We start from the raw sequence: 19399 nt of genomic DNA on the forward strand, positions 1-19399 counted from the left end.
TTTTTATTGATAGGAACAACAAAGGTGGCCAATGTTTAGCTTTTTATCCATGCGTTTTATCCACCTGCAAGACAGTACCAATCTTTATTAATTACATTTCAAAATCCTGTGCGGCATGGTAATACATAAGTCTTTAAAACATATTTTTCATTTTGACAGTTGATTAGATAATATTGCCATTTCTTGTTTTGTAAAATCAACAGCAATTTACTGCAGACAGTGTGATTAAATAAATATAGGCCTATATAAATTCTTTTAGCATTTACACAGCATTCCAAGATTCAAATAGACTGTAAAACCACAGTTAGCAAAGATGTCAAGAAAATAATTGGTTGTTTAAAGAACATGGTCTGAGATGGAATAAAAACATCATGCGTGAGAGATCCATTCTTTCCAAAACATGGGGATGTAAAATTTGATCTGCAAAAGCAACTCCAATCTATCTGACAGCCATGACAGATGAAAGTTAACTTTGAACTCATGCAAACTTTATTGGCATAGCATCTCCTGTTTTGTTGTTATAGCAGCAGACGATACGCACACATCATCAGCAAAGCGGAAAATGTACGTTTACACTGAGTTTGAAACATCGTACTGTGATTCTAAGACAGATTGTTAGATATAATTGCACCATCAAACCATAAAGGTTTAGGCCGTGACAAGTTATAACTCATGTCTGCCTCATATAACTAAATTCACATGTTACAGTCAAAGACATAAATCCTAAACAATTATGGACTATTTACCTTTCAAACTCAAATAAGAATGCCTGCTTATTTTGTGCTATTCAAGACAAAAGAAACACTTACCAAGAGACTGTAAATATGTGAAATTCAAACTGCATCATATTTGATCATGTTCAACAGTGTTAGAAAAGCATCTTGAAAACAGATCCCGGTGGGGTGAATGACACCAGGTTTTCTCCACCAATTAGGAGAAAGGAAATGGTCATCACACAAGGGAAGCATTCCATCCAGTTAACCATATAGTAGTATGCCTTGTTTGTGGGTTAGCGTGAGGGTTTTTCTTCCTTGTGTGCAGCATGTGAACGTTTATATTGCTTCACCTATTTGAGAGGAAAGGAGAACTAGGAGCGTAAATCATCAGACATTTCCAGGGAGAATTGTAGGATTATGGTGGATGTTCTTTGTACTAAAATGGAAAACTAGGTATATTCAAAAGTACGTTGTTTCAAGTATTCAAGACAACAGTTTCAAGTTTTTTTCAATATTTATGTAAAATTTGTATGTACATAATAATGGGCAGCAATGCATTGCTGACATTCAAAGTTACAGTCATTTAACTTGACAGTGCTAATATGGACCAGCAATACTGAGCAAAACAGATTTGTCAACCCACAGTTTTCTCAAACTGAATAATGGTTTACATGAACAGCAATAAGGAGCTGCATAAAAAAGACTTTGGTCAAGTATGATTACTATACGCAAAGCGTTTCAGTATTGTTTATCAGATAGCTTGCCTGTAACAGTGAGTAACTTGAAATACTGTATAATACATAGTGAAACAGATGACATTTGGCACAAAATAAACTGTAGCCTACTATAAAGCGGAAGTAAACTATTTAACGGTGTACATGTAGTTCGTGTAGATGGATTGATATTTGAATACTTTCAAGTCAGAGAAAATCTAAATAGTAGAATCACCTGTAGTGCAGTAATTTATAAGACAAAACAATCATGTGAATGCAGCACTCTATTATACTACTGTCAATAAGTTATGAAATGACCCTATCTGTACCTCCTCTACGATGTGGCTTTTAAAGCTAGAATGCAAGTAACTGTTGATTCTGCATTATCTACTTAATGTGATCTAATTGTTGATTCTTTGATTGATTAATATATGATCAGAACAAGAGAAACTTCATCAATTTCAGCCAAAATCACAGAATTGTCAAATTTCTTTTTTTTTACAGCATAATCGGGGAGTGTGTAACACAAATATCTACATATAAAGATGTGGAGATTATTTCAGTGAGGAAGAGGACCTACTAAGTCTTTTTTGAGGAACCAAATGGAGACCCACCCCTATAACAGGAGGTTTCCGCGATTTTTGTGTTTGACCAGAAATGGACAACGTAGGTCTGTAAATATACAAAGATATATATAGATATATAAACAAAACGAAAGCCAAAATGTGGAATTTTTTTTTTACGGTTGTGCAAGTTCTTATGAGATGCTAACTGATTGCATTATTAGAAGACATTCTCAAAAGCAGGACACTTGTAGGTTTTAAGTTTCTTTATGGCCTTCTTGAACTCTTTGCTGGACTTGTCCCACTTGTGGATGCCTGTCAGAAGGTACTGCTTGTCGACCTTGCGGCCCATGATCAGGTACTGGTTGCCCAGGTTATCCAGCTGCTGACAGGGGCAGTCGGCTCCGTTCTTCAAGTAGACCACCAGCTTTTTCAGGTCTTTCTTCTTAAGGTTGCCAGGTTTCAACATCTTCTTCCTCTTTTGCAAGATCACCTTGCGATCCATGTGCTCCCGCTTCACCTCCTTGATCTTGGCTCTGAAAGCTACAATGACAGAAGGAGAGATGGGAGATTTGAAAGAAAAAAAAATGACATCTATGTTTGCGGCTCATGTTTTGCATTGTGTCATGTGATATGTCAGATGTCTGCTTAATGTGCTCACTTTCACTTAGCAACTCAAGTGAAACAGTAGGTGTTATTTCATGTCAGTAGAGAACAGGCCAGTCACATTGTGAGTACATGCCGCAAGCTGGGAGGCTGGGTTTCAGAGGGGACTCAACGACAGCTCCCACCAGCGCCATAGGACCGTGCAGGAAAGAGAATGAATATGTGACCGCAGCTGAAAGGGGAGACACATACAATAGGGCCTTGCGCTGTAAGGTACTGGGGCTAGTTATGAAAAGAAGTCTGTCTTTCGTGGACATGACTCTTAGTCAGTGTCCAGGTATGGGAAACTGAGACGTCTACATTTTCTATTCCTTTCACTGGACAGGAATGTTCAAATCCCGTCCTGTCGAGCCACATGGCCCTCCAGAAGTAACCTGAGCAGGGTTTCATTCCTCAGAAGAACCCTCTCTTGTGGGCTTCTTGAAAGGAATTTCCGTAGCCTAGTCACCCTTGTGACAGATGAATTGAGGGAAAGTCTTACATGAAAAAAATTGCCAGCCTCTTTCTGGTCAACATTGTGGCTCATTCCTGACCAAAAAGACTCCCCAGAAACGTCTCAATTCTATAATTCTTCTTACCTTTTATCCCCCAACCAAATCTCACACTAGGCCTCTGATTTGCCATAATCGGTCTGATCTTTCACTAAACTCTCTTTAACCTCATAATCTCTTTGTTTCCTCTGACTCCCCTTCTGAACCAGAGCAGAGGTCTGCCCCGAGGTGGTCCCAGTCTCCCTGGAGCTAGATGCCCACGTCCCTGTGATTGTGTTGTGTAGAGCAGGGCAACCTGGTGCATGGTAACTTCACAAAACCTGCGTGGCACATTATCTCAATATCTAAGATCCACTATCCAGATACGCACAATTGTGTTGCAGAATTGTATGCACCATTGCATTGTAATTTCTTAGATTAAAGCCCGACAACCCTTCTCTTTTGCATTTCATCTCCCCAATTAAAGTGTTAGAAAGGACCAGTCGTATTCTCCAGGTATTAACAGTGCACATGGTAAGGATTAGAGCTTTTATCCTTCGTCTCTGGTCCTTGAGAAGTTGCCGTGAGGAGGCTTAGTGTTAAATGAAATTTAAAATGAGCAGCTTTCATAATTAGCAGTCAGAAAAGAAAGGTACGGCCCCACTCCTGAAACCACTTCATCTAGATAAACCCAGCTTACACTCTGGGCTGAACTTTATTTGCACCTAGTGTTATTTGTGTTCATAATCTCCTCAGCCAAAGTGTACAGTAACCGCTTGTAGCCAAGGTGAATTGATGGGAAATGATTTAACTGTTAAATGGGAGAAATCCGTCATTCATTTACAGTGCCTGAGGGGCAGTTGAGTTTGGTTGTATGTTACTCTTAATCAAATACATTTAGGGCCCCAGTTATGCAAACGTTTTACCCAGAATGTTTATCTAACCATAACACTTAAAATCATTGCACAATGCAGTTTTTCATGTTCCAGGCGATAAAAAAAGTGAAACATAACATTGTCTTTAGGTAAGTTCTAGAGAAGTCAAACATGTCTATCCATCCTTAGTGCTATAAAGTTCATCCAGCCCTTTAACCTTTGTCTGTAACCTTTGGCCTGGTTTCCTCCCCAGATTTAGAGGGCGAGACAGCCTCTTAGGCATCTCAGATGGTGCCATAAACCCAGCAGGAGAGACTGAGCCGGGACTATTCAACACCATGAGACCCGTCTTTTCCGATAAGCCTATGCAATCAGTCAGCCCAGCCAACTTTTGTTTACTGCATTAGCATGGGGATAGTGCAACTGGCAATAACAAAGTCTTCTGTCAAACATAGAGCCGGCCCTATTTGAAGTTCTCTGGACGTGTTGTGGCAATGAGTTGCCATAAAGCCTTAAGTAAGGAGATAAACTGTGCAGGGGGATGTGCAGTAAAACCATCAGCGGCTGACAGCAGTCATGTGTTGAAGCAAATGTCCATATGTATCTTTGAAGATCCAGGGAGAGTTGGAGCCATCTCTTGCGGTGTTTCCTTAAAATCACTTAATGACAATCTTAATGACAGTCAACTTCAAACTTGGAAATCAAAATTTCCACAAAGATGTTAATAGGCCTTACTTTCTGACATTTTTTTTTATAATTTCCAACATACCATTCAATTGAAGAATGTAAGTTTGGCTTAATCGATAGATATACCATTGGAAGTTACAAATGATCCTCCTGGACCTTTAAGACAAAAAATCCTATGCTTAGAAAATGACTTCTACTACATTGTCTTGTATCCAATCGCACTGAATCAAAAGCTGTCTTGCATCAATACTGAAGCTTTATCAAGATCAACTTGCACGAGAATGTCAAACACGATCGTGAGATTGGAGGGAAGCAATTATTTTCGGACTTCAAACAATAGCACGTTCTTTATAGAAAAAATTCACACTTAACCTCAATGGTAAATGAGAACAGATCTTTCGCAATAGGACGTTTCCAGGAACCAGCCTTTTTTAGAGCAAAAAAGGGGGGAAAGAGTGAGAGGCAGCATATTTTAGGCATGATTAGTTAACACAGTTAAATAAATCCCTTTATGTTGGGTACAATGGCCGTAAGCAGCAATGAAGTATATAGCCAAAGAATGAAAAATTGTAACACAACATTTGGCATGTTGCCCTCCATAGCTTGTTGCCATGGCATGGCCATAGTGATAATACTGAAAACCGTACAATTCTCTTTTATGGCAAGACTGTCCCTAAAGAAACTATAGCTGGGATGGCCCCTGTGCAAGGAACCCCTTGTGATATCAGTTCCAATTGCTGCAATCACAGGCTCATTAAACAGTCATTACCATCCCTCAGACTGGGTTAGCTCCAATGTGAAGTGATGAAGCGCTCGCGACAAGGATCCAAACATACGACATATGTCTCCATTAGAGATGAAATCAGTCGGAGATGTGTCACTCTAGGTCGGCAACCCTGGACGGGCTTTGTTCGCACAACACTGAGGCTTGTCTTTACAGTACAAGAATATGGGAGTTTACTTAACAAACATAACTTATTACAGTGCTTTCCCTGTGAACCACACTGGACGAAAATCTGTTTCTAATGCACATAGTCCGTCTGCCCCAGATCTGGAGCTTGGAATGAAGTTTGAAAACAACAGAACTCAGGGGCCAGCAAGCAAATAAAAACCCCCGAACAGTTTTCTATAAACTGGAGACCATTCTTGCTTCATAGAAGCACTGGCTACTGTTAACATATACATACACTATCAATGTAATATACTGTAGACTTTTAAGTTGAAGAATTGCATTGACACGTCATAAGTTCCGTAGCTGTGAAATTGACCTATAACTAACAAGCCTTCTGACACTTTGGGCAGACCAGACAACAAAACAAACATCTAAGATTTACTGCCTGAAATACCTGCCACATAAAGACTTAAGTGCTACTCCCAATTACCCCAATTAATTAGTAACACTATATGGGCCTTTAAAAGGATAATAAAGACTGTGATTAATTCACAGGGGTTGCATATTTTCTAGTCATTTTCTGTCTTTTTTTTATTTTTAGAAGATGGGTATATGTTCTAGATAGATATGTTCTATCTATTAATTGTCAACAGAATGACCATTAACACATACTAGCCAGTACCAGCCAAGAAACAGATCACTTTTCATTTCAATGTGAATGGAATGTTGCAATTCTTCTTGAAACATCAATAAACCAAATTCTCAACAGACAATGTTGGAACCAATGGTGTACATAATGTTCATAGTTCATGGCACCGACAAAAAGCTTGAATCTTTGAACTTTATCTCTTTACATAGGTACTCTTAATGTGGCCTTCATTTTTCTCACGTCTAATCTAACGTAGGTTTCCTTCAGACAGATTCGCTTCTATCACCTCATTTTTAATACAACGACTATATGGGCTGTATGTCAGCTGAGCTGCACAGGCAATCATAGCTTATTATGAACCGAATGCCTTTACTGCAGCAGGAATAGTCACAATCCAGGAATGCATTCAAGTGCTCCAGTCAGAACACAGCCACTTAAACTTCTCTAGGCTTTTCTGACTGTTTTGCAGGCTGAATGTTGGAACGCATAAAATGTATAATCAAAGGTATTTTTTGTTTTGTTTTTTACTAGTTTAATATTCATGTTTTTATATTATCCAATATAGTTAACACTAAAACTGGCAGAGTGTCCAGGTAGCAAAAGTACTGTCATGAAGTAAATGTGTGTGGTTTGTCTGTTTTTGTTTGTGACCGCGCGCGTGTGTATGTGTGTGTGTGTGTGTGTGTGTGTGTGTATTGGGAGGATGCTTACCAAATTCACTGGCACACATGTGCTCCAGCATAGCGTCTGTTTTCATTTCATTGTCACATGGAGGGCAGATGGGGGAGAAGTCTGTGAAGGAGAGGACAGTGTTAAAAAACAAATGACTGTATATGCAGAGGGTGTTCCAAATAACAGTTCGTTATCGTTACTATTTTCATTCGCGTCGTCCTTGTCTTTCAAATGAAGCACAGAAACGGTGAAAAGGTAAAGCCAAGAAAAAGGACATAAAAAGGTCAGGACAGTCTAATTTAATTCAGTCCCGTTTAATTTTGTCCCTAGGACAACCAATTTCCCATCCTATCTGTTTGGAATCCCTCCTCCCTCCTCTAGTCTTGTTGGACAGTGAAACTCCCGGTGCGGTCAATGTTCTGATGACCTGACCTCAATTTGGAATGTCTTCCTCTTTTATAGCATGCAGTAACTAAGCCTTGCTGTGAACACAGCAGATCACCATTGGCAAGATGTCCGCTCTTTAAACTGCCCTATACTGTGGTCAAAGTGACCTTCATTCCATTGTAATCGCGTGACTAGTTCTGGCCTAAGGCTCTAGGTTGAAACATGCTCTGTCCAGCTGCCATGACATCCTGCTGTCTTTTCTGGATCTGGACACACATTCAGGTCTGCAAACCCCTATTCACATAAGCACACACACACACACACACACACGAGAGACACAGAGCCCCATGCCCAAGCTAGTTAGAACCCCATGCCCAAGCTAGTTAGAACCCCATGCCCAAGCTAGTTAGAACCCCATGCCCAAGCTAGTTAGAACCCCATGCCCAAGCTAGTTAGAACCCCATGCCCAAGCTAGTTAGAACCCCATGCCCAAGCTAGTTAGAACCCCATGCCCAAGCTAGTTAGAGCCCCATGCCCAAGCTAGTTAGAACCCCATGCCCAAGCTAGTTAGAACCCCATGCCCAAGCTAGTTAGAACCCCATGCCCAAGCTAGTTAGAACCCCATGCCCAAGCTAGTTAGAAACCCATGCCCAAGCTAGTTAGAACCCCATGCCCAAGCTAGTTAGAACTCCATGCCCAAGGTAGTTAGAACCCCATGCCCAAGGTAGTTAGAACCCCATGCCCAAGCTAGTTAGAACCCCATGCCCAAGATAGTTAGAACCCCATGCCCAAGATAGTAAGTGATACTTCAACAGGAGCCCTTGGGTGCCATCATATCCAGTGCTTATGTTGCAGAAGCCAAGTTTCAGATTTGTTTATATTTTTATGTTGTGACAATGTCAATTAAAGAAATTCACGATTTTTTTTTATATACCAAAACCCAAACATGTGTTTTTGGTTAAGGTCTAGTAACTTTCATGATTGTTTCATGAACAATGCAATGCTTAAATAACTGATTAGTTCTGGTCAAACTACAGAGCTCATTTCTCAAAACAAAAGATTGGGAACTAAAACCATTGAACATTTTTACATTTTTGCTTTTGTTCAAAACATTCTGAATGCATTAAATCAATCTGCAAACAGCTAAACATAAACAAATACATATTTGCACATACTCAGCCTGTTTGTGTGTTATGGTTGCCAGTTGTTCATTATGTGTGTTTGACAAAAACTTGAGAAAGTTACACCCTGGTGTAAAGAACTTGTAAAAACAGATGCTGTTGACAATCCCACCCAAATAGGCCCTTTTTTTCATTTAAACTAGTTTCTCCTTTAAATCTATCAGCTCAATACAATCACTTGTTTAACATGAGCACAAAACCATGTTTATTAACCATTTATGGAAATGTAATAAAGGGGGGCACATCTTTATTATTTAAATTTACTTAGTGAAACTATGTTGCTTGAAACTTTAATATTCGCAAATACAATACAAGTAAATATTAGATGAGTTTATCAGAGATAAAAGGCACGTCTGTGAGTCCAGTACAGAGAGAAGAATCTTACTGCTGAACAGACTGGGGCCTGCAAGGCCAGGCAGACGGTGCTGGGTTTATTTATCCCTGGGTGCTGACACCATACAATAACAGGTGACGTCTTGTAACGGAGGATCCCTGTGTGGTCCCTGAGCTTCCAGTGGGCACTTACTCAGGCTCCTGGGATCCCGTCCATACCACCATGTCAGTCCCAATGGCCCCCTCCCCACCACCCCCAACCTCCCCCACTTGCCACTTTCCCCTCCCCCCCACACACACACTCGCTCCCTCCCCTTGTCTTATTTATGAGCAATCTGCATGAGCTAGCTGTACTTTCCCTTCTGTACGAAACTCCAGGAAACAGGAACAGACCCTGAGACTGATTCATTTCAGAGACTGACAAGTCTACAGACTAGACTATGAAGACAAAAACTAGCAATTCAGACAACCCAGTGACTTTCTTTATTCCTCATGCAGCACTAACATGTTGATTCCCGGAGCATCTATAGAGATTTAGCTAAAGCATATTAAGGTTTAGTTCAGGTTCTTAAGACAGAAGTTGATTCCAGGCAGGTTATGCTGTACACAGGCATTGGTTTAGTGAGGGATGGGGTCTGTTGGAGTTATCCAGCCTTCAAACTAATGTTATTACATTTACAGCATTTACACTATGCTTTTTATTTATTTGTTACACTATGCATTATACTATGCATTTTATTGAAATCTGTCTCTGTGGTCCAGCTGGATTCAACTTTTCTTCCTCTAACCCCCACTCTCCCTCCAACCTCGATTACCCCCACCCCCTGCTCTCTCTTTGTCAATCTCTCTCTCTCTTTTAAAAGTGTACTACCAGTCAATCAGCTATTAAGCTATTTCTAAATTAGATATTTCTGCTTGCATCAAACTTGAATTATTGTATATAACATATACAGTACTTTTAGTATATATTTTATTGAAATCTGGCCTGCCTCCCAGCATTGTCCACAAACTCAACGAACACCTTGAATAAGATTGTTTCCATCTGGTAGGACCATTACAATATTACAACATCACTTCTTTGTCCCAGCACAGTGGTTTACAAAGAATAAAGGCACACATTATACCCAAGAAACATTTGTTATCTAGTGACACTTGTTGTTTAGTTTACTGTGAGATCTAATTCTTCAGTCACAGGTAAATGCAACCCAAAAGGTCATGTTGGTTCATTTGTGTTAGGATTTACATCTCCAAACAGACCGTAACCCCTGAAACAACATTGTGTTGTGTGAGGATTTGTAAGGGTGTCAATTCTCACAGCACGTCAAAGTAGAGCCTGTTTATTATCTTAGTCAAAGAGCTCTGCATGCACTCAGGCAATAGTGTGGCGTGTTAGCTTGGCGTGATAGCGTTCTCGGGCTTTTAAGGTGCTCTAACTAAGGAGTGTTCCTGGGCACATGATTAAAGGAAAGGATCCGAGTTGTGTGCACATCAGATACACATCTCAAACCCCCTCTGATATGCACATTCACAAACTGGAGAAAACTCAGTACCTAGATTCTTCGTGCTTTTGAAAACTCCTTCAAAGCTTCATAAAAAGCGACGCAGTATCACAAACTGATATGAAAGAAAATGATCTCCCAGCACCAAACAGCTACTCAGCTCTAGTGAAACCGCCTGGCAGGAGGATAAGAAGCAGGAGGAGGGGGAGGACAGGAGGACAGGAGGCATGCTGGTAGCTTCTCTTACCCGTGGGCCTGGTGCTCTCAGTGGCGTTGGGCGCCGTCATGGCGATGCACACATCGTCCTGGGGGAACTTGTCGCAGGTGAGCATCTCTGGCCAGGGGAAGCCGAACGCCTCCATGATGGGGGTGCAGCCGTCACGCACCGCCTCACACAGCCAGCGGCATGGGTAGATGGGGTGCTCCATGCACACGGGGGCAAACAGAGAGCAGAGGAACACCTGGGTGCCTGGGTGGCAGTTCTTGTGGACCAGGGGCACCCAGCTACCAGCCTGCTGCTTCACCTCCGCCATGGTCTCGTGCTCCAACAGGTTGGGGAGAAGCATCTGGTTGTATCCCACGCCGTGGCACAGTCTTAGGTCGTCTGGGATGTCCATACACTGGGGGGGCTTGCCGTAGCTGCGGCCCCCATTGTAAATGTCAGACTTCCAGCTCAAGTACTCATATTCAGATGCTCTGCACATAGATGCCAGTGCCAGGAACAAAGCCAGGGGGATGATCCTCCAATCACACAAAGGTTCCAAGGACCTCATACTTAGACCAGGAAGTCTGCAGAGCCCAAGTAATGCTACTTTCAATTGAAGAAAGAGTTATGCTGTAAAGGAAAAAAAAAAAAAAAAAAAAAAAAAAAAAACAACGGAGGAAAGATGAATCTTGATGATAAATGTTCTGTATCAAGTTTCAGGTTTCAATAACTCCACTGCAGAGTCTTTCGTTGCAAACTCCGTTCCCTTCTGGTTCGACTAGCTCTCACAAGCTCGTGCGGAGATAACTGTTCCCGGTGTACGCGCAGCTCGGAAACAAGAGGAGATTGTGAAGTGCGCGTTGTCCAATGGGAGAGCGCCTGTGCCTTTTGGCACTCTCATGTCAATCAAAGTGCTCAATTACCCACTGCGTAACCAGCTCAACTCTCCCTACCCCCCTCATTATCTTTTCTATTCCTTAGTCAAAACAAACTACCTGACGTGACCTGTCGACAAAACGAAATTATACGTAAAAGGTATCGCGCAATGACTTGCAGTTCAGTGTTAAATTGGTCTGAATTATCCGTTCAACCAATGTAAATGATGTGTTCTTAGACGTTAATAATTGAATATAAATTGTGTCTCTAAACGATATATGTCTCAAGAGGTTTGCGAGCCAATCAAGTCGCCTATGTTATTTTAAATCGTTTACTCATTCACAGGCTGTATGCTGCCATCCTTGCAGGATGTTATTTTTTCCGAACATAGAACTAATTAGGCCAAAGCAAATGTGTTCGTCCGTAAATGTGTTTACTTCCTTACAATGTTACCCATAAGACATGCCAAACGCCTTTATGTAAATCCTCATTCATTTGCTGGTCATTGTCTTGTTAATGACGTTAAAACCCAATTAAAACACTTGTTGGAGAACAAAAAGCCACCCTTTACACAAGGAGGGAACCCTGCAAGGACCGTTTTCGTTAATACCATCGTCATGTGACTAGTATTTCAACTTGCATGCAAGTTTTATCATGACGGTAAAAAATACATTAACATTTATTAGTGCACGGTAAACTTTTACTGAATTATTTAAATTGACGTGTCCAAAATAAATCAATGCATCTAACAATTTTTTTCGCAACATAACTATTGATGGTACCCATTTGTGCTGATGACTATCCTATAAATGAAAGCATTAGAAAAACTCTTGATCCACCGATAACGTTAAAAGAAGTGATAATTCAGGACAACATGACTTCTTCCGGTTTTTATACACCTAGTGCATTGCAGCATAGCCCACATGCCTTAGCTATGACACAACTTAATGAGAGGGCAGATAGATTCTCCAAAGTATTTTAGAAATAGCACTGGTACTTATATCTTACTCAAATAAACAATGATGACTTAATACGGGTTTCTGTGACTGCCATTCTACTCCTTAGACAGCTTTATGAGGTGATGGAATCTAACTACAGTTTTCACACAGACGGTTGCTAAAACAAACTTCATCTATTTAGGAGACACTACTAGAGAATGTTTTTTTCCTCTTAAGACCTGGTTTTGCTCAGATTGATGAGAAAGCCTGCTATCAGAGAGGATGTGCCAGTGAAGATAATGGTGGGGAAATGGTCTGTTACTGTGATCCGCATGAACCCTTAGTAGCAATCTCCACATAGAACACAAAAGAAGACATGCACCCTTTAACTAAATGACTGGTTTGTACAAAATTAAAAAATGGTTGGAAAGGTGAAGTCACAGTATATCAAAGAGAAAGCAATCAACAATTGGTTTTGATAGACATTAAGTATTCAGTAGGAATTAGCTTATTAAATAGTAACCTAATAGACAATATATTGACACTGTCCGGTGCCAGTCATCTTTATCAATACGTAATGCTATGCAACTGGACCAAACTCTTTTAAAACAAAACTTGCATAAGGTCTATGATAGCAGCTGCATACATTTCAAAAATAGAGAGACTAAATATTTGGACTTTCAGGGCCGAAGAAAATTGAGTTTCCCATGTACTCTCCACTCATCTTCATTCAACAGTGTTTGAATTCAGAATCTCACATGCATGTGCATGCATACCTATGAAAGGGCATTTGGTAGATCAGGGCCAACATGTATGTCACAAAACATTTGTCATCGGTGACCGTTAGTTAAACACTGGATCTCCTCAAGGCTCTAATATCTTAAGAAGTGTGACAAGGTGTATGTACAAGAAAAATGACATGTGGTGAAAAAGCTCTGCTATGTCCAACAAGAATGAAAAAGCTAGTGTTTTAAGGATAAAAATGTTTAGAAATAACAACCATACCTGCTTTCTGTCAGGTAGCACTTAGCACAGAGGGAGTGTAACATGACTGGCGTACTTTAGCTAGTCTAGTTTAGCCAGTGTCCTGTAGTTGAGTGCCTGTGTGGCTTACGACCAAGGGCAATAAGAGAGAACTGGGACAGTGTAGGTAACGTATAACTGCTGCATTGGGGTTGACTGACTCCTCACTAGTGGTGGTAACAACTTCTCAGTCAGTCACTTCACATAACATTAGGATAAACCAAGCTTAACAGCAGGTGCTCAATTCATGTTCAAAACGATTGTGACGATGCAGATTCCAATCAGGTTATGCGCATTCAGGTATATAGGTGAACCACACAGATAGGGCTAAAAGGCTTGTGAAAGGCAAATGAGTACATTTGCATTAGATGTTTATCTTGTACATAATTAACGTGATCCTAATTGTTGTGCTTCCTTCCAACTGATCAGGATAACCTTCAATGAAATCGATGTGTTGGGTTACCACAGCGCCAAAATGTGCACTGCAGTCACACAATTTTATGCATTAGCATTAAAGGAAGGTTTGTGGGAAAGAAGTTGGGGAATACTGGCAGCAACACTTCTGGTATTTCCATGCAGCTCCACACCAGAGCAAATGTTGCAGTAGCACCTAGAGGGAATTTCCCAAATGCAGTAAGCTATCGTGTTGCCTGTGATGGCTTGTCTTTGGGCTCTGCCATGGACATGACTAATGCGTGTCCTTTGCGAAATTTGGATTCAGACGAAGAATAGGGATTGGCCCCTCCAAAAAAAAAAAACTTTGCTTCTGTTACTGCAGGTTCCTGAGGTCTTTGCGCTATTGAGGACTGGAGCCAAAATCTCTTTTCACATAACTCATACCTCATGGTCCGCCCAGGGGAGAACACACTTATCTGGCTCACATTGTACTGAGAGGTGCTCAGTCACTACTAGGGTTCCTGCCCCATCAGGGCCTGTATGTTTCACACATATAAGGAATTCTTGTATTACAGTAAGTTACAGGTACTTCCTTATTTGTTGAGGTCAACTTTGGGGTCAGAGAATGGAGCTAGAACAGAACTGAAAAACTCAAGAGAGAGCATCTCGTCTGCAGTTTTCTCCGTTCGTGATTGATTTGGGATGTACTCTCAGTTCATCTGCACATAAATTGTTAATGTAACAATTTTTAAAATTAGGTGTGGAAAATTTGATCCGTTTGTGGCAACACCCTGATTTATGGCCCATCAGCCTGACTGAATTTCACAGGATACAGAGGCTAGTTAAGATGATGGGTACAGTGCACAGCATGCTTTTTTGGGGAAATACCAAAACCAAAAACTGGTTCTTAACACTCCACATACTCACACAGTGCATTTTTTATCCTGCTAGCCAGAAATGACAGACTGATTTGTGTGAGAGGGGGAAGAAACAGCAAAACAAACATGTCTTTGCTTTTCTTGCTTAGCCGCCAGCCAAGGAAAGCAGAGAAAATCCTGCTGCTGCACAGTGCACAACCAGCGTGGGGTAATCTGTGAGCATCGTTTGTCCTGTCATACCACACAAGTGAGAAAACAGAAATAGTCAAACCTAAATAGCCTACACGGTTAGAATAGTTAACAGTACTTGGAACAATATTTTAAAAGGTTGGTGTTATAATGAGCAATAAGTAATACGAGCAACAAAGAAATCTTCCATGAAGATATCATTTTAAGACATGTGAATGTGTGTTAGGAATGGTTAGGAAGGGTGGCTACAGCCGAAAGTCATTTTGACATCCATCTGTGTTTTATTACATTGACTTTACACCACCAAGTAACACCCTCTCCATCATCATCTTTTAATGTATTCATTTTACTTTTTGATGTCTTTCTTCACCTAGTTTATTATCTTAGTCAGAATATGAATCGTGCAACATTTCTTTGAGTTAACAAAAATTAGACATACAGAGGGAGACTGACTGCAGAACGTGCCACTGCAGTTGGTTGTAACGGAAACAAACGACTTCATTCAGACAAAGTTCGAGTCTAAGACAGAAACCTACAGACCAATCGCAGAATGGAAAACAAGGCAGGTGTTTGGGGTTATTGTCACAACTATTTATATTACACTCCGCACAGCTTTCCATTTTACCCTTCTGTCATAAAAGGGGAAAAGCTCAATAGAGAAAAGGCCGTTAGTAACTTGTTGAGTGTGGCAGGCATGCTGTGTGTTGTGTGGACACAGTGGCGTGTTCTGGGTTTTGTATCCCCATCGTCTCACATGCATTTCCCAAAGACATTAGACCCCAGCTCTGCCTTCAGGCCTCAGAGCACTCTCCAGCTGTCTTCTTGACACAAAGCAGTGCTCTCAGGGCGATCTGGTTAACATGAACACGCATAAACATTCAAATTAATGGGCTTCGGCAACAGTGTAAGGTTAACATGGCCTCTACCCCTCCAACAAATTAAGTGCAATTTTTCATGCAATCGATTAGGACCTGTCCGTCACCACAAGTCTAATACTACAACAGCGCCACGAAATGTAAACAACTACCTCCCAAAGCTCCGGCCCCCCCGCCCTACATTCTACCCAGAGTCCCACCATCCCACTCCACCCACCTCCACAGTCCCCCCCCACCCTCCCCAGTCCCCCCCCCACCCTCCCACCTCCCCGGCTCTCCCCACATACACCCTTCCCCCCCATCAGATGACATTTCAGACCTAAAAGAAAATGGTGATGTACTGTACAGTGTATTCTAAAACAACATCAGGTCATTCACATGGTGCAGTGGCTATTTTCGGGAAATACACTGCAATCGGGAAGTTTATTGTCAGCTGCTCCTTAAACAAGCGGAGGTAGTCAGGGTTGAATGTTTCATTCTTGTCTTTGCGCAAACTAATTGGCACCCTTCCAACTTTTTTCTCCAGAGAAAAACCAATGTGGTTTCATCCGGAACCCATTGCAGTTAACTAGGAAAGCATGTTGCTTTTAGTTTAGTCATACTTATCACCAGGGACTGAACCACCCCCTCTTTCTTTGATATAAAATACTGGAATTTGTCCCACAGTAGACCCTAAACACCCTAAACTGTCCTTACACTGTAAGCAGAATCTCTTTACTGTCATCACAATCATCACGCTTGATTAAGCAAATGGAAAAATCTTTCAATGTCAGAAGTTTAATGAATCCAGAGAATTTGATTTAACATAACAAATTTAACATATGGTGATGCTGTAAAATGCTGAACTGTACCCATGACCCATAAAAGCTTTCAAAATCATACCAATCAATGTTGACAAATGTAAAATGGTGGTGAGAGTGATGGTAATGAGGATGGAAGGGGGGTGATGGAGGTGGTGGTGGTAGTGGGGGTGTTGATGGTGGTGATAGAGGGGGAGATGGAGGTGGTGGTGAGGGTGGTAGTGATGGTAGTGGGGGTGTTGATGGCGGTGGTAGAGGGGGTGATGGAGGTGGTGGTGAGGGTGGTAGTGATGGTAGTGGGGGTGTTGATGGTGGTGGTAGAGGGGGTGATGGAGGTGGTGGTGAGGGTGGTAGTGATGGTAGTGGGGGTGTTGATGGTGGTGGTAGAGGGGGTGATGGAGGTGGTGGTACCAAAATGAGAAGCAACCACAGGAGAATTCCCAGCCTGGATTAGTACTAAAGAACGGTACAATGGGCCAACTAAGTGAGTGTGGGTCAGACCGAGCTTGTCTCCTGACTGTCAGGAAAACAGAAACTCTCCTTCAGGCAACAGTGTCCCTTCCAGCCAGCTGCTGAGAGCCATGCCACAGAGGACTGGAAAAGCAATTAAATCAAACATGGGTGAGTGGCTGCGGGACAAACGCCTCGTCAGCGTTTCTCAGCTCGGCCAGAGAAAAGCCTATGGAGACTTTTTTGTTTCTCTAGGTATTTTAAGGGAAAAGAGTATTGAAAGTGAGAAAGAAGAGAATCCTCAAAAAAGACAGTGTGTGTCACCAGGCGAGCGGTGTAAGAAATAGGGTAAGAGAGACATTGGCCCAATTCAGAGGCTCTTTCTTTACCGGACGGCCTAAAACTCAGGGTCAGACACATAGTCTGACCTTTGACCCAATGTTTCACGTCTTCCCGTAATTACCTTTGCGCATCCACCCTGCTTCAACCCCCACCCAAAGACAATGTAACAATTTGTCTTTTCAATTGTCTGTCACTCACTCTCTTACTGGTCTTTTCAGTGGGCGTATGTGGGTTCTTTTTCCATTTGTATTTATTTATCTTGTTCAGAGAAAGTGGGGGTTGTCTGGTCTCAGAAACAGGGAGTCTTTGTTTGGGCTGGTTTCACATGAATATAACCCCCCATCGCTACCCTTGCCTTTACTCAAGCTCTCCATACTCAGACCTATCCTGGGTTTGATTGAGAGGCCTAAGACAGGTTTCTCTCCGGGTCATTGTACAGAGATTTCCATAACCGTGCATATAGAATTAAAACGCTCTTCTCTAGAACTTACAGAGTTCTAACACCCTGACCAACTTACTTACTAGTGGATTGGTTCTCTGTTGTGTGAATTTGAATGTATTTTTTCATATAAAGAAACTAAACAAGACTTGTAAACTATTCCTTAGGCTTCTGTAGACATTTTAAAGACAGCCCAGCTTGTTACAAATGCTTGACCACAGACTCGTTCCCTTCACCATTTTATGAAAAGTCACACTCCAAAAACTTTACGGATACTGGACTGTCTGACTAGTGACACCAAAAAATATTCAATGTTGTCTGGAAATGTACAAATTTCTTGGTTGCTTATGTTATACACTTTGAATGTTCATTAATTACAAACTGGTTACACGATTGCATTGACTCAATTCACATATAAGACCATTTCTCTGGAATTTGGAGAAAAGGAAAGTCTGGACGGCTGGAATGTCTCCAAAGAGAGGCTTATTCAGGTTGCTTTTAGAGTAGGTCTCCCTCTCAGGTTGACTGCAGTGTGACCTAGTTCTTTCTGCAGTATTCCGGCTCAGATCAGCCAGAGATAAATCCACTGTGAGGCATGCTCTGACCACCATTGTTTTTGACACATCTGCACGCAGGTCATTTGTTTGATTGGAGACATAATAGCATGATTTAAGTGATCGGTGGATTTAATGTTTTGACCCAGAGGTGAATTTGGTCGAGGAAATATGTATCTGAATGTACTGATGCAGACCATCCCTGATGGTGCCTTCTAGGTGAAGATCGATTTGCTGAAGTGCTCTCACCACGTTGTGTGAACTTCAACCACCTCTGGTGCTATCAGCGGTGGTTTGGGAACTCTGTGGCACAGGAACTGTCTATGGAAGGCATGCGTAAAAGAGATGCTGTAAACATCAGAAATCTCAAGACTCTGAGGGCCAAAACTCTGACCAAATAATGATAATAATGACCCTGCAAGACTAGCAACTATGTTGCTCATTGATCATCATCTCTCTTACTGTTTTTGTTTTAGTAATCACTGCGTGAAATTTGAAACAATGGTATGTTTTACCACCAAATACATTAAGTTCCAAGTAATGAAAGGAGAGGAAGATGTTTCCATTTCTAAAAGTGTAATCTACACCAGTTTTCCAGGGAGAAACACAATCATCATTCCACCTCATTTGGTTTGCACAAGCCATTTATTTTAATCTTTGTCTTATCAATTTTCTTCGAAGCACAAAATTCCACAAACAATGTTGAAAGTGGAATTGTTGCACGGCTTTGTGGTTTGCTTTGATCATTCTAATTTGTGCAGAACTGGCGTGAGTGGTCAGATATCTTGAAAACCATGCAACTAGCTATGACACACAAAAACTACTGCCATCCATCTTGTGCAATGCAGTATACTGTCTAATACTATGTATTCATAGAATGCTAAATGTCCTCCATATCTAGAATAATCAGTTGTTCAGGATCACAGAGACCACGGGCCTTATATCAGGTTTGACAAATGGTTACTTTTAGAATTGTCATGATTGTGATGCAGGCTTTGAGTGGTTTCAGTCAGAAAGTGTTGGTCCTCGATACTAGGAATATCCCACTATAGAGATTTAAGCCTGTTAAGTTTGACTTTTCGATCTGTAGGTCTAAACAGAGCAGCAGAGTTATGCGGGTCATGAGCGTCC

The 19399-nt window shown here is 41.4% G+C and overlaps 1 protein-coding gene across 1 annotated transcript; it reads right to left on the reverse strand.

The window, feature by feature from the left end:
• Positions 1–1916: 1916 nt before the first annotated feature.
• Positions 1917–11254, reverse strand: sfrp1a (secreted frizzled-related protein 1a). The gene is made up of 3 exons (XM_067227943.1): positions 10551–11254; positions 6943–7023; positions 1917–2535 (listed from the first exon to the last, which is right to left on the reverse strand). Exons 1-3 carry the CDS (start codon positions 11074–11076, stop codon positions 2213–2215), a joined length of 930 nt encoding a protein of 309 aa, XP_067084044.1. The 5' UTR covers positions 11077–11254; the 3' UTR covers positions 1917–2212.
• Between the last annotated feature and the right edge of the window lie 8145 nt (positions 11255–19399).

Source organism: Osmerus mordax, chromosome 24 (genome assembly GCF_038355195.1).
Source record: "Osmerus mordax isolate fOsmMor3 chromosome 24, fOsmMor3.pri, whole genome shotgun sequence".
Lineage (NCBI taxonomy): Eukaryota > Metazoa > Chordata > Actinopteri > Osmeriformes > Osmeridae > Osmerus > Osmerus mordax.

Excerpts from the sequence above, each read along its gene's own strand:
- sfrp1a (XM_067227943.1), bottom strand. The coding sequence starts at position 11,076 with ATGAGGTCCTTGGAACCTTTGTGTGATTGGAGGATCATCCCCCTGGCT. Across the intron at positions 7,024-10,550 it reads TGAGAGCACCAGGCCCACGG|ACTTCTCCCCCATCTGCCCT; the intron begins GTAAGAGAAGCT and ends TCTCCTTCACAG. Across the intron at positions 2,536-6,942 it reads CATGTGTGCCAGTGAATTTG|CTTTCAGAGCCAAGATCAAG; the intron begins GTAAGCATCCTC and ends CTGTCATTGTAG.